The sequence below is a fragment of the Balearica regulorum genome, chromosome 12, assembly GCF_011004875.1.
Source record: "Balearica regulorum gibbericeps isolate bBalReg1 chromosome 12, bBalReg1.pri, whole genome shotgun sequence".
In the NCBI taxonomy this organism is placed as follows: domain Eukaryota; kingdom Metazoa; phylum Chordata; class Aves; order Gruiformes; family Gruidae; genus Balearica; species Balearica regulorum.
Genome location: NC_046195.1, coordinates 13,475,785 through 13,491,651, shown reverse-complemented (window position 1 = coordinate 13,491,651; position 15,867 = coordinate 13,475,785). Strand labels below are relative to the sequence as shown.

Sequence of the window (15,867 nt, the reverse complement as noted above, 5' to 3'; positions counted from 1 at the left end):
GCCCAGAGGCAATGACTACATAAGTCAATTCTCCACCCTCACACCAGGAAAAGGAGACAGTCTCCTTCAACACCAGCCCTGAATTGTGATCAATGTATGTTAGTATAAAAATAAGCATCTAATAAATTTGAAGTCGCAAGGCCAAAAATCACTTCTTTCTGAAGCAAACACAGGGGTGATAAACAGAGATGAGTACCTGAACCTCAACTCCGCTTTCCAGTCTATTTCTAGATCTTTTCAATTAAGTAGTTGTAGAGCATGTGCCTGCTGTTCTGCTGTGAGTTTCTTCAAGCAGCAATGGTATGAAATTGTCTTGATTCTTGTTAGTCCCACTGCTGCCCATGGGCATGTAAGTAGCAACAACGAACACTGACAAGTCTGGGCAGTTTTCTTTCTGGTACAATATGGGAAACCTCAAGCATCAGCAGTATCTGTCTGCATACAAAGTCCAAAGAATCAGAGAAGCAGTTGCCTCACATTTAGAAGATTATTTAGAAATCTAATTTTCATTTACATGAAAGCTCAGATTTTACAGATTATAATTGAAAGTTACTTTAAAATTGATACAGAATGTTTCACTGCATTCTCTCCTTTCCTCAAAAATTTAATTATTTGAATTTTTTGACATTATAATCCAACAGTGGTCAAGAGCAAACTTAAAGGCATTTTTGGCTAGAAGAATGTATTATGACTTTAGCTTAAATAATCTTATATAGCTCAATTTTTAAATATGACAAAAAAACCTCCTTGTATTCCAGTGCAAGACTAAACATATTTTTAAGATCTCATAATAAACCCCTGAAAATTAGAGCAGAGAACATTCCAGAAGCACTAGAGAATTTAAAAGTGGTTTTCTTCAGAAAGAATTACTACACTTACGATTTCCTTTTATAGTCCTAAGAAGCTACAGTTAGAAAAATAGAAAAATGTAACTACTCAAAAAAGCAATTTAAAATCTTCAATATAAATTTAAAAAAAACCACCCAACCTAAAAAGGTTTTATAAGGAAACTATTAACCATTCAAAGTATTCTTCCCCCCAAACCCTTAGCTGGGTCAATAAAGACACGTCAGTGCTATACCTCTGACCTAAGATGTGTCATATTTTTTCCTCTCCAGTGATATGTTGATATAGATTTGAAAACAAGGTATGAATCACATCTTTTGCAATAAGCTTTGTCAAGTCAAATCCCCTGAAACAGAATCACAAAAAAACCCCAGCAGAAGTAGTAAGGCAAACAGGGTAAAGGAAACTTATCAGATGACCAGCAAAATATGCTTCTAATTTCATTTGATACCAGTTCATTAGCTGTACAACATGTTATGTTACATTGCCCAATAAGCAACAGAAATTACTCAGCCTGCTTGTTGAAACCACACACAGCAAAGAGCAGTAATCGCAAAGGGATCAAGTCCACTACAGCAAAAACAGAGTTAAGAAAATGGTTTCAGTTTCCAGCACTGAAAGAGGCCAAACAGCACATTAACTATCATGTCCTTAGCTCAAAGAAAAAACTTGAACATATTTATTTTTTTCAACAATAAAAACATTGATTGGGTAGGAAATTAATGTAGATACAATGATGTCACGTGAACTCAACAGTTCACAGAGATAAAATGTCATTCAATAACAAAATCCATTCAATTATATACCGTTTCCTGAACAGTGCTGGATTACTATAAACTACTTAAAAATGCAAGGTTATTTTATCGGGGTTGCAAGATTGCAGTTAGCGATAAAAATTGTAATTATTCCAAAACTGAAGACAAAGGTTTGAGTTTTCTTTGTTTCATTCACTATTTTTGGCTAATTTCAGTAACATTCTTGAGAAAGGCTGCCCTCCAGTGTTCAACTGATCATAGTATGCTGAGATGAGACGGCCCATGCAGCTGGAATCACTTCAAGCTGGCTATTTTATTTTTTTATTTTTTTTTAAATAATCACATTACTGATTCAGAGAGTGAAATTAGCCCACCAAATGTTTGCACAGAAATAAAAGGCTGGTGCAACAGCAGGACTGTTCCTAGGGCTTTCACAGAAGGTGGTAATGCTTGCTAGTTGGCATCAGTCCTAGAAAGCCATTCTGGGCCTTTAAAACGGCATTGCTGCTTGCAGCTGCTCTTTGCTCTTAACAGAGGCTGCTTATTAAAAGCTCCTAAATTGTTCGATGAAGTCCTAAAGGAATAAAATGCTTGTTAGATGCCTTTTAATGAGGTTAGCTATACTACTTCATACCGGCTCTTCAGGCTAACTGCAGCTGTATGGCACCTATCTTCAGAAAAGTACCAAAAAAATTCCAGAAGTATGAATCCATAATCACCTACATTTCCCATACCATGGGAAATTTTACATGTCGAGAATCCTATAAGTGCTTTACAAATAATTAAAACATGAAAGAACATTATATGGCAAAATAAGCATTTGAGAAACAGAGAAACCAAGGTACACAGCAGTCTGTCATGTAGGAAGTGAGTTCATAGCGAGCTGGCAACAGGAGAGACTTCTCGATTCCTGCTTTCAACAACGTCATTTGGTAAGTTCAAGAAACAAACGCTCTTAATTTGGTAGAACACTTGATATTCACATAGCTAACTGCATTTGAAAATATTCAGGAAATCATCTGGCCTCCTATGAGCATTACACTAAGGCACTACAAATCTAGTGGTAAGGGAAAAGCTTTGCTTTGAACAATATTCAACAAAACACAAAAAGCACATAAATAGTCATATAGGCAACTCTGAGAAAAATCTGGTTTTTGTACACTAGCAAACACAAGACTATTCCTGTAGAACTTGTGGATAAAACGTATGCATGTCCATTTTAAGATGCATGTTATTCTGAACTGATGTGTTTGCACGTGCATGAGCATGCATGCGCAACATGCCTTGAGATTAAATTTATTCCAATTAACAAAAACGTATCACACTGAGCTAAGTTTAAAAAAAAACCAACAACCACAACACTATTCATTTATATCAGCATGTTTAGGTACTTGTATAAGTACCTAAACCAGTGTTTTCAGAAACACGTTCCTTGATTTTTACATCAATGTTTGTTTATGCTACTTACAAATAAGAATCAATACCCAGCACAGGAATCCTAGGCCTTTCTTCTGTGCATGGTATCACAAAAACACACCACTTCTCTTTGCCCATTTAAAATACATGTTTATACTAACTCCAACAACTGTTTTTGTTACCAAACCTCTCCTTTTTTTTTTTTGCAGAGAACAAAAAAGGCATTTTGCCTTCAATTACAGGACAGCAACAAGAAAAATAACAAAAAGAGGGGAAAAGGAAGCTATTATGCGCATCTGGAGAGCATGTACTTGCTCAATTTTTACTTATGAGCCCAAATTACTTTTCCCTTATGTATTGCCTTCTAATTTTTCCCTTGTCACATTGGGCATCACCCATTAAGTTCTTTTTATCATCTTCAACCACAAAAATATCAGAATAAGTGTTACAAAATGACAGTCTTCCTGTATTTGTACTTTTCCTTTGCCTGGTTTAACTACCTATCTACAAAAAATATATGTATAGAGAGATTCTTGAATGGGAATAAGCAAATCAACCATCCCTACTTCCTCTTGCTTTCCCCAGAATACACTTACTAATGGCTTCAGAACACCTACTGGTGTGATAGAGGTAGTCTTGATTTAGATGAAATATTCTTAACATAAAACCATAACTGAAATAATTTAAAACTTGCCTGTAATAATCTCCTTTGTGGAGCTTTTAACACTGTTTCAATTTATTTGTTTCCCTTCCGGTAAAGTATCAACATTTTTTCATTCATGAAATGACATAATAAATACTGCTTCCCCACACCTTTTATTAACAAAAATAATTTGAAAAGAAAAATTCTTTATGTTAGTGTTAATTTTTCTACTGGTGTACCTGCATTATCAGTCTCTACAGTTTGTTATACAATACCTAACACTACTTGACAAACAGAACTTACATACAACACCCAAATTAAATCAATTTACATTTCATGACTGGACAATTGATAGTTTTCCCTTTTATAAGAGAAACTAAGCATTAGTAAGCAGAGTTATGATAACTAAACTAGAGATCAATGGATTTCATGCTATGACCAGAGGCTGACTTCCTGTCAAATACAACACATCTGGAGAAGATGCTTGCATGGTAGCAGGAACCTCCAGTACCACAGATTCCCTGAACAACAAGGGGGAGTGTCTCAGGAAGAACCTAAGCTTCTATAACATTCAATAAACCAAAGAAGCTAAACACATTCAGATAGCCAGATGATTGTCTATATCAACTTCTTTCTCCGATATATTTTGGCACAACAAAGAAGGACAAACCTTGAGCGTGGAGCAATTAACAGTAGCTTGCTATTTGCACAGCACTATATTATGTGAACACAGGTCAGCATTAATTATGGTGTCCCCAAGAATATGCAATGATACATCAGTCAAACAGTCTTCGGAATTTAATATTCAAGTTCTGTTTCTCTCCTTAAAGACTCAGAAGAACACTATTTTCAGAACAGCAAGGTCTATGATACAACATTTTCCTTCCAATGGATATTCAGGCAGTTTTCAAAAGGGGAGCACAAAATGTGCCAGAGATGTCTTGGAATCCAAAGATCTGAACTGATTTTGAGATTCAGATTTAAGCGACATACATAATTGTCACATTTTATGTTTGCAAGCACAGAGTACTTCTATATTTGGAATTTAAGCATGATTTTAATATATCTAGTTAGAATTTACAAAAACAGGTAACACTGTTTCTGTGAAGATAGTAAGGCATCAGCCCAACTGCAAGACAAGCGAAGCCGGTAGAGAAGTTCATACGGTCCTTAAGACAGGACAGAGTGATACAGAGAAGGCTAGCACTGCAGTAAGAACAAGTTGTGGACCATTTGCAAGACAAAGCTCTCACTCTCAGGGCTTTCAGACCCTATGATGACAGGAAGGTTCAAATTCAGCAGCTGCGTACCACCCAAAAGCCTTGTGACCTGATACAGAAAAATAAGCCATTCCTGAAACAGTGCATCAAGACACATGATTTATTTTTGGATCAGTACTTCAACTTTTTTCCAAATTAAACCTCAAGACAGTTCTCATGGCCTATTCCAACGACTATCATGTTTTTCACTCAGCAGCTTCAATTAAATACAAGTGCCATTTGGAACCTAAGGCCACATATCAAATCTAGTATCACTTTATCTGCTGCTCCACTAACTATACTCTCCTGCAAGGTCTCTGTTCAAAGTAGTACAGAGTAGAACCTAGTAGTACCAGTTACCAAGTACAATTTCCTTCTGCTGGCGCAGGACCTCTAACAGAAGTGCAGGGGGGAAAAAAATGAAAAATAAGGCAGTACTCTCTCCTCAGAAGGCATTTTGTTCACATACTCCCTTGTGGTTCTCAGAGTGGAGAGGCGAATGATGCTTCTAAATTACAAATTCTACAAACCAAGTGTTTTTGTCAGAGACAAGGATTTTACTATTTTCATAGAATATTCTGACAATTTTTAAAAGAAGATTTATTACAAAGGCTTTATTATCCTTGGTCCCCAAGAACTTTTTCATTTGTTTAAAATTGTATTTCACCTCCTACTCAAACACTACAAAAATGTATAGTAGTCACAGAGATTATAAAGAAGAAAATTGTGAATTATAAACAGCCATGTTAAAGCAGGCAGTATTTTGTGTTTGCCACTACTTAAAAATGACATACTGCTTGAAGCTCTTTGACAAGTACTTTTGACAAAACATTTGAGCTGCAAATGTGCAATACAAATTAACTAATGCAAAGCAGCCTGTCTCTCCTAACTTCCAGGAACTCAGAATAATACCACAAAATATCTTTCCAAAGCTTGCCAGAATGGCTATCCATATTAGACAGGGACATAGTATTGCTTTTCAGCTGGATGTTCTTGAGTTCTGTTTGTGTGACAGCACTGTAGTTCAAATACAACATGCTTCATTACCTTTTCCTCTGAGAATATTTTGCTACAAGTTTCTCAGATTTTTAGCAATTACAAGGAGATTAGAATGTTAAGAAAAGGGATGAAATGTTTTAAGGAACAAGGATGAAGTGATGAAATCTGTTCATCTTCAGTAAAGCAATCTATGTATCAAGCCATGTCTTTGATCATTAAACCTTTGCATAAGCCAGTATAAAGAAAAGACTGCTCACTAGGACCAAGCAGATTCTTCCTTGTAAGAAACAACCTATAAATACTAGCAGAAAAACCCCAAACCCTGAAGAAAAAAAAAAAAAAAAATCTGAAAAAAACCTATACCACAAATTTTAAAGTGGAAATAGGCAGTCATGAATAACTGTGTTGCAATAGTTTAATTATACAGAGCTTTCAGAAAAACTTCCTTAATTTACCAGATAATCTACAAGCAATTTCCTTATACGGCTGGAGAGAAATCACTGCAGTATGCTTTAAAGCTAGAAGATGGCCTTTGAAACAGAAATCACTGTTTCTAACTGGAATAATAAAAGCCTTGCATCGCCATTGTTACAGATTCCTTTCATATAAAATGTACTGCATTTTCTCCTGAGTGTGGTAAATCATCATCAAATCAGTAAAGGTGTTTATTGAATTTATGTAAATTAACAACGCAGCTTTACAGTGAAATAGGACAAACAAATGAACAAGAAGGAATTTGGGGATTTTAGTTTAAAAAATTCTTTTAAATTACATCAGATTTTAAAAAAACAAAAATATATATACACACACACTTGAGCTTGTATGTTCTAGGTAAAAATGAAAACCTGTTTCATCAATATGTAAAGGGACTAGACAGTGATCTGGTAAAAAGAAATGAAATACCAAACATAGTTTGCTCTTACTGGTAATTCTGATCTTAAAATTCTAATGAATTCTTCTAAATATGACAAATCTTGTGTCACCATTTAGAACCTCCATATTACTCAACTAATATGCTTTTCTTTACGGAAAATCTAGACCTCACTGAAGAGTAGCCTTCATCAGTACAGACTACTCACAACTTTTTGGTAGAAGTAATTGGTTACAAGAACATTTCTTGAAATTTGGTCTGACTTTCAACGTTAAAGACATAATATAATTCTCCCAGTATATTTTTCCCTGCAGGAGACAGCTCCGGGAGTATTTATTATCTGGCAAATACAAAGGTAATATCCTTTCACTTTTAACTGCAGAGTGTTTTGGGGTTTTTTCCAAACTCCTAATCATTTTTTTGAAGCAAACAGACAGCATACTTAATACGTTTTAATACTGAAAACTGTCAACTTGGGCATCAGACTAGACTAAGGTATAATTCAGAATTTTAAAATATTAAGCTTTCAAATAAAACTAACGCATCAGCTGCTTATGTTCTGAATATCAGGCCCATGTTAAAAGTGACCAGCACGATTAGCTGCCTACATTAACAACAGGTATACTCTATCAGGGTTGGATTTTGTTAATTTACTATATATTTACTTTACATTTCTAAAAATCAGATGATAGACATGAAAAAAATCATCTTGTATTTTGCTGTGGTTCATACATTTTCATTCACAAAGTGAAAAAAATTAAGAACCAAGTAACTTTTAAAGTTTACACTTTCTAAATTCTAAACAGCAGTTTTGATATTAAAAAAAGACAAATGAAGGACAGAATCAAGAGTGTTACTCATACTCTACAGCAAAGCAACTCAGAATGTGGCACAAAAGAGCATACCTCAATGATCAGGATGACATCACCTAGAACCTTGTCCATAGAGAAAGTTCCAAATTTGCCACAGCCATAGAAGCAATACATTTTTAGCATTATAGTTCAAGCAGACCCATAAATAAAACTACAATTATCTGCATCACTAGAGAAGTCACATTACAGACTTTCTACTGTTGGGAAAATATTATAGACAATATTTGCAATTTATAAAATATGAGACCTTACTGCTGCCTTTGGCAACTCCTGGCAGCGATGCTTACCTGACAACACTCTAACATGAGGATAACAGTAAATCTAGTAACTAGTAACTAGTGTAATCCCTAGTTTTCTCCTGTTCCTGCATCTTTTCCCTCCTCACAATTCAAAGTTTACAGAAATCACAGTTTAATTACAGCACCTTCATTTTTTGCACACACAACATATCTAAAAGTATTCATAGATTTATTTAAGTTTTCTTATTATTAATCACATCAAAACAATTTCAGTGTATTTTGGATGACAAAAGGATTCAAGCTCCAGAAAATTAAATACTAGTTACATCTTACCCAGAACATTTCCTGCAGGTACTTCTTCGAGATCTTCAAGTTCTCTTCCCATAAGCAAGTAGAGATTCTCCAACGTGCAGCAAGTCATATGAGGTACTAATGGCAGATCATCTGTAGCAGAACACTGGGATGACAGCTACACAGAGTAAAACAACCAGTATTAGATATTTATCACTTAGTACTGATAGTACTTAGTACTTCTTCCTCAAAACCTCCTTGCATTCCAAAGCTAAGAAATACCTTCTAAAGCATTTTCATTTCAAAAGTTAGATATTGAAAAACAACATAAATTTGAAAATATTTTTTTCCCTTCCAAAAAACCCAGTCTTGTGGAAAACAAGTCAAATGTTGCCAAGAAAATTCAAAAATAATGCTTTCTTTGGTCATTTTTAAATGCGTACTACTCCTAGCTCACTTTTCATTGTCACGGACAGAACAAATGTTTTCAAGTAAATTCATAAGTAATGAACTTCGATGATCACAATCTCAAAACATTTAATACCATTTTTTTCTCAATACTATTATGCACCTTCCTGTTCCCCAAAAGTATTGTTTTTTCCTTCGCAAGTTTCTTTTTAATTGAAGTATGCACATACTTCAATTTGTTTATTGTTAGCGAATGCAATGCTGTACTTAAACTATTTTGGAAATGTTAAGGTTTAAAAGGAATTTACAGACACGATCAGCTATTACCACAATTACATAAATTACTTTGATACTTTTCAGAATTTTTTACTTTTAACTTTTTTTATTTCATTTTTTTGAGAGAGCAACATCTAAAAAGTTAAGTCATCAGTGTTTCAAAAGAATGCCAAGTTATGATAACATTTCACTGTAACATCTTACCTTATGCAAAGACTCAGCAGGATCATATTTTGGTCCTAAAACAAAGATCTTTTGCCCTCTTTGCACCACACCACTGAAGACTCTAGCAAATGCAATGAAAGACTCCTTGTTGTCTGCTTCCTGTTTCATTGCCTTCGAGGTCTCTACTTGACCAGTGAGATGTTGCTCTTCATCTAATCAAAGTTAGAAAAACACATGAAAAACACATGAAGTATAAAAGCAGTTTCTGCCTCATCATCTGAAGAAAAAAAAAATCAATTACATATTATCCTACCACATCTGGTGACACATTAAAAGACAGCAAGAATGCCCTGTTGTAACTCATAATCCAGTCCTGTCCCTCATACAATGCTTTTGTACCAATTTATTATTAGGCTGTTTGGTTGGGCTTTTTTAATGAAACAGTTATTCTCCTAAAAGTTTAAAGGAATCAAAAGTTATATTGGCATAAAGTATGCTAGTAACAAGTCCATAAGAAGGTTCTAGCAGTACGTTAAACTGAACATTTCTAATCCATACACAAGGGCAAAAGTCAATCACTGCACCTTTCTACTTAGAGTGAAAATTAAATTTTTCAGCAGAGCATCTCCTTCAAGCATCACCTATCTTCACCGAATCAAAGTACTGAGACCAAGCACAGTCGCAGGCTCCAGGAAGAGGTATCCATGGCACTATTACAGCATTTATGAACTATCAGCTTTCTTACAAATCCCTCGTCACTCTTCATTCAATTCCATCTATTGAGCTGCTTGAACTGGCATATGGATGAGTCTTTGTAAGGTTCACAGCCCCCTGACAACACCTAGACAGTACTATTAAATGTCCTGTAAGAAAAATAGGTAGCAAAGCATTAGATACCTTTTGTATCACCAGTGTTCGTAGTTACTTCAGATGAATTTTCACTTGGGGGCTTTTCTGACAGCTCCTTTCCTTGACTTGCTGCTAATTTTTCTGCATGCCTTTGTTTCGCAAGTTCACGCCGATGAGCTATTTCTTCTTGAGTTAAAGGTCTAAATTGTATTGTAAAACATTAGTATTTGGAAGTGTAATTTATTTTAAAATAAATTAAATCACAATAATTAGAATACTGTATTTGGCATAAGTAAAAACTTACGCAGAATGCCTTTTGTCCCCATGATATTATATATTTTAAGTCAGCTAAAATTAACAAGCTCTTCCTCTACCATGTTTAGAAAGAGGTCACCATGTCAAACTTCTGTTTATTTTGTTAAAATAAGGCAAGTTTCTCCCACTGACATGTGAATTCTCACTTTTTCAGAAAAGATCCAAGTCAATTTTCAAAATTGCTTTTTACACTGCGTCCACTATGTTATACTGAGCAAGAATGACATCTAAGACTAAGCATACAGTGTACTGATCTAGCTTATCGATACCAAGATAATTAGAAAAAGCTACCAGACTTTTCTTCCAAATATATAGGGATCAAATACTGTCATTTTAAATTACTTGTAGTATTTTTATTAATTTAAGGTAGTCTTTACCGCAAGTGTTCAAATGCAGGGAAAAGTCTTTGCTTGCTATACCTACCTTTCCATAACAAGTGAGTAACTTCATAGAGGACAAAAAAAAAGACTTACAACAACAACAAAATAATTTTAACATTCTGATGCAATTTCTGTCTACTCACTGGTAAACCCTGCCTTAAAAAAGTGCTTTAATATAAGATTTAAAGTAATAAAAAATGAAAATTAAAGAATGATGTTATCATTCTTACACAAGGCAATATAAACAGACTTGGTTTTAAATTTAACTCTTTTCAAGTATTTTAAACAGCAAACTGAGTTACACATATATGAAAACTAACAGTACTGCCTGAAATTTTCCACTTGATTATTAAATCTGGCCCTAAATAAAAATCTGTAATTTTTCTTTACAGAACAGGCATATAAATATGATCTCTACTTAAAAAAAATAAAGAAAAATAAATTGAATCACATCCCCATATAAACTATTCCACACTCCCAAATCGGAACCCATTACTTAAGGGTTAAAGTTTTTATCCGTATCCAGTAGAAACACTTACTGGACACTTAATCTGCCCTTAACAGGATTAATTAGGGGCAGAAAACCCTGAACTGATTATGTGGCTGAGACCAACTCACTGCCAGCAAGATTGTTTTATATCATAACATAGATGCTTTTCTGCATAAAAGACATTCTGCAAGACACAATTAAAAAAATGCCTAATGACACCCTTTATTTTATCAAAATTCTTGTTAGAACTTGAGGAAATCACTTTGAACAGTTATCATGCTTTCCTTGAATCCAAACTTTCAACTCAAAAGAGTAAGAAAACTACACATAAATTAAAAATCTAACAATTACTTAAGAGAGGGCTCTAGGATAAAATGTCAGAATTTGAATCACAGACTTTCAGAACTCAGAACCTGGGACAGACACATTACATGTCATAGAAAAGGCAAAAGTAAGACAAAACTGCCACTACAAACTTTGCAACTTTTCTTTTTTTCTGTTTAAAAATCACCTCTTAAACAATCCTTGTGACAGAATTAAGAATATGTATCTCTGAAATTTGAGATAGTGTGGTATTTCTGTTTGGTTTGTTTATTTTATTGCAAAAGAGAGTGAGGCTTAACAATACAAAATGCAAAGCAGGTGGTGCAGAAGAAAACTTTTTTATGATGATTTTCCCCCCACCCCCAGAAGGCAGCTGTTCAAAGCTATTTAAGGGTTAGGAACATCTGAAAAATTCCCAGAGGAGATTGATAGGGAAAGTATAGATGAGACAGCCAAGGGTGTCATAAATGCAGTCTATATATGATGGCACAGTACACACATGAGGACATATGTATACATTCCAACACATTTTATTGTCCAAAAATACTTTTCAATTATGTAAACAATCCTGAGAGTAAAAGAAAAAAGTTTGTTTGCCTTTTTCCCCTTTACATGGTATTTTTAAAAGAATCAGTGTATTTAGGTGTCAGGCAGCCCTTAATCACAACTGTTAAATGTACCTTAAAGTTCTGAATGCAGTGATGTAAGTTGTAATACATATAAGCACAGTTAATTATATTCTCAATTCAATCAGAACCAGATTGAGTGTGGGTGGGACTTTAGCTAGTAGGTACAACCTAGACTTCTATCCTCGTTTCTGTCAACATCAAATTCTATAAAATTAGTCACTCCCAGTAGTATCATTAGAAACCACAGAAAGATAATGTTGTCAAATAAATCCTTATATAGAATTGTAACATACTCAAGCAGAACACAGAACAAGATTAATGCACACAGGGCACTGGATCTGCAACAAAATCAGTTTTAAATTATACCCTGATTTATTCAATTTCTCCAGTTGGCAAAACCAATCAGAAGGGAAATCAATTGTGAACAAATGCTGCCCAAGCCAGAAGAAATAATTCTCTCCTCTTCTTCCCTACCTTATTTTGTCCCTCCCCTTTTTTCACTCCACAAGAAAGGATCTACAGCCTCATAATACTGGAAGGAAAAAAATGGTACCATGCAGTCACACAAAAAACAGTAAATGAAAATTCTGAATCAGAAGGAAAAAGGGATATTCCCTACCTCCAGAGAGATGCTACAGCATCCAGACAGCATAGATGTGAACTAGGCATGAGTAATACAGCTGACATAATGGGTACCCACGTTATTGCTACCTCATTTTAACCTCAACCACGTGGTAAACAAATGCTATGGAAATAATAACGTGGAAAAGAGTATAATATACATACTATTACCATTGAGTAATGTTGATTAAATGCATCAGATTTCAAGTAACATAAACAAGCTGCTGCTGACTTCTTTATTCCCACATTGCCCCAGGATAACTCATTTAGTTCAAACTGAACGACAACTAAACTTCTTCATGCAATCAAACCTCTGATTATGACAGCTTTTCTACCCTTCCATGTTATCAAAGAGAGATTTCATTCCAAAACATTTCAAAAATTCATAGTGAATAATCAAAACAAAAAAAAACTTAAACATAAATTAGCCTCTGATTAAAGTGTTATGTTTATTTTTTTAACCTTTTAATCTTCAGACCATTTTAAAAAGGAAACATCACAGTCAGAACATCAACCAATTTCCAAAAGATTGATGCTGTGATCAACAACTGTCTGTGATGCATCTCCCATGCCATGAACAATGTTTTTGAAGTGGCTGAGAATGCTTTCTCTCCATACAGTTTTTACCAGTTTAAATTCCATGAGCTCATGGACACATGCTTGACTTCATGAAACTAAGGGGGTAATCTCTGTTAACATCTTTAAATCCAAGTAATTTATAGAAAATCTTACGGATTAATCTTCGTGACACTGCTCTTCAGAATAAAGTTCTAGTTAAACTATTGGCTGCTGTTCTGCTTACTGTCTGGCATTCAAAGATTTGTGACAACAGCATCCCTAACGACAGCTCTCTGAAGCGTAGCTTGCTTGGTACAATTCAGCACAGAGTATGTCCAGTGGTCTTCCTAATCCTTCTGAAGTTCATCAATTTCTGGATTAAACTTCTTAATGTCTGTGGAACTATTTCCATTCACAAACTAATATACACCTACTAAGATTATTTCTTCTATTTTCTATTGCAACTGAAAGCATGAGCAATTGAATGAAATGAAAGCAATTCACAGTAGAAATAAATGTGTATACACAAAATGAGCAACTGAAAATTATCCAAATCAGAATTTACATAAAATTTCATACAACAATCTTACAGGGCTACCACAAAGGGGAATACTCAGTAACTTTTTCACATTATATTATATTATATAGCATTTATCACTCATCCTGAGATATGGAATGAAACTAAGATACCAAGTTGTCATACACTGCCTTGAAAAACACTTGACTGATATAATGACCTTTGATTTATCTCACATACTAAATGTGCAATAAAGAAGAAATTTGAAGTCAAACTCTTCCAGAACGTTGCATGCTTTTCTCTCAACCTTACAATTACACAAACTAAATTCAAATTTCATCCATTACTACATACTCCTCTCTTAGCTCAGTTCCAAAGGTCTTAGCTGGATTCAAAGATATATTGTTACAATGAAATTTCTTTCATAATAACCATAAGTAAGGTTTTTAATTTTTTGAAAAGCATATATTACTCAATTATATAACCGGGTGGCATCTTGAGATGCTAACCTGTAAATCTGACAGGCTGTTCAGATGACTCATGCCATATTCATTTCTAATGCACTAACTACAATTTAGAACCTTAAATGCAAATCGAATATAATGGGTTCAGATCACGTTGGAGTCATTAAAAGTCCTATTGCCTATAAACATAAGAAATTATTACTTTCTTGCAAGTAAATAATTTTTACAGAGCTTGGAACTTTGAAAATGTTCTCTTCTTTTGATCAAGATAATGTCATGTCTTTTTAGCTGAAGGTTGGGCAAAAATCACTGGATTTATATTTTTTACAATACAGTTTTCAGGAAACATTAAAAAGGAAATAGAGGAAGTACACTACAATCTGTTGGTTTAAAGACATGCAAACAAGCTGTACCACAAAACAAAGAAAGAATTATAATCCTAATTTCATGAAGAATTGTATGGGAAAGTGCCTATTTCATAGTGACACATAAGAAAAAAAAAAAAATCCTTATTTCAAGCTGACTGAGGAGAAAGAAGTACCTTTCATATTATCTGGAGGAAAATAGTAAGGGTATTAAAGATTTTATATCCCCCACTGCAGTCATGAAATATCATTTTAGTCCATCAGGTTATTTGGTCAACAGACTTTTCTTTATTACTACTGAAAAACAGAAATGGAATTTCTGTAGTGTACTCTACGTATATAATTCAGCAGGACTGTAAGAATGATGGACTTGAAATAACATAAACAGTTTGCCTCCTATTTCTGACATTGCATCACATCACTGTGAAATTTATACATAAAGCTTTACAAAGTTAGTAGAGGATTTCATCATAACAAACATCTGATATCCAATTTACATTTTCTCAGTATTTTAGGTAAACACACACAGCAACAGCTAAAACTACTTGAGAGCGATCATAACTAATTACTAAATATTTCTCTTTTACACTGGGTTAGATAAAAACAGAATTCTGAACCTCAGGAAGTGCAAACTGGAATATTTATGCTCTGTATCTAAATGCCAAGCTCTGCTTTTATTCATACACCCGCACTCAAAACCATTCTGTTTTTGACTGCAGTTCAAAGCAAAACACTAGTAGAAAGGAGATAAAGAAATGGCATGTGCTGAATGAACACCTAAGAATAAACCACAGGCATAATCAAATAATTATGGCCTCATTATAAAAAGGAAGTAGCTCCAGAAGAAGCCATTATGACCCCATTTCCTGCTGATTTTGATTTTAGATATTTTAATATCTAAAGTGAAGGAGAGGATACTACACTGTCTTATCACGGGTTGTAATTTGTTTGGCTACTCTGCTCAACCAGCAATTTTCAGAGAATTTACACCTTTGTCTGATTTGGAATTAGCAAATAATTTCAGAAGTTCGGCTAGAAGAAACTGGAGGGCAAAACATATTTGCACAATTCCCGTTTCTTTAGAAAAACCTGATAAAAACTGAGGGACATACTGGTACCATATAAAAGCCAAGTTTCAAATCTTTCCAAAGAAAGATAAATATAAGCTGCCAACCTGTTGTAACCTGACCACAAACTATTTTCCCATCTATTCCATCTAGTGTCGTAGCAGCTGATAAACTTTGTTATTTAAACAGTAAAAGCAAAAGCATAGCAGTTTTAGTATAGAATCTACTCATTTTTAAAGTCACCTTCT

General features: G+C 34.3%; 1 protein-coding gene across 1 annotated transcript in view; it reads right to left on the bottom strand.

Annotated features, from left to right (window-relative positions):
• EFL1 (elongation factor like GTPase 1) overlaps nucleotides 1–15,867 on the bottom strand; it is a 77,200-nt gene that overhangs the window by 45,763 nt on the left and 15,570 nt on the right. The window contains exons 13-15 of the mRNA XM_075764068.1: nucleotides 9,938–10,089; nucleotides 9,080–9,252; nucleotides 8,234–8,369 (exon numbers count right to left, since the gene is read on the bottom strand). Of these exons, the coding sequence (XP_075620183.1) occupies nucleotides 8,234–8,369; nucleotides 9,080–9,252; nucleotides 9,938–10,089 (461 nt within the window). The remainder of the gene's footprint in view (nucleotides 1–8,233; nucleotides 8,370–9,079; nucleotides 9,253–9,937; nucleotides 10,090–15,867) is intronic.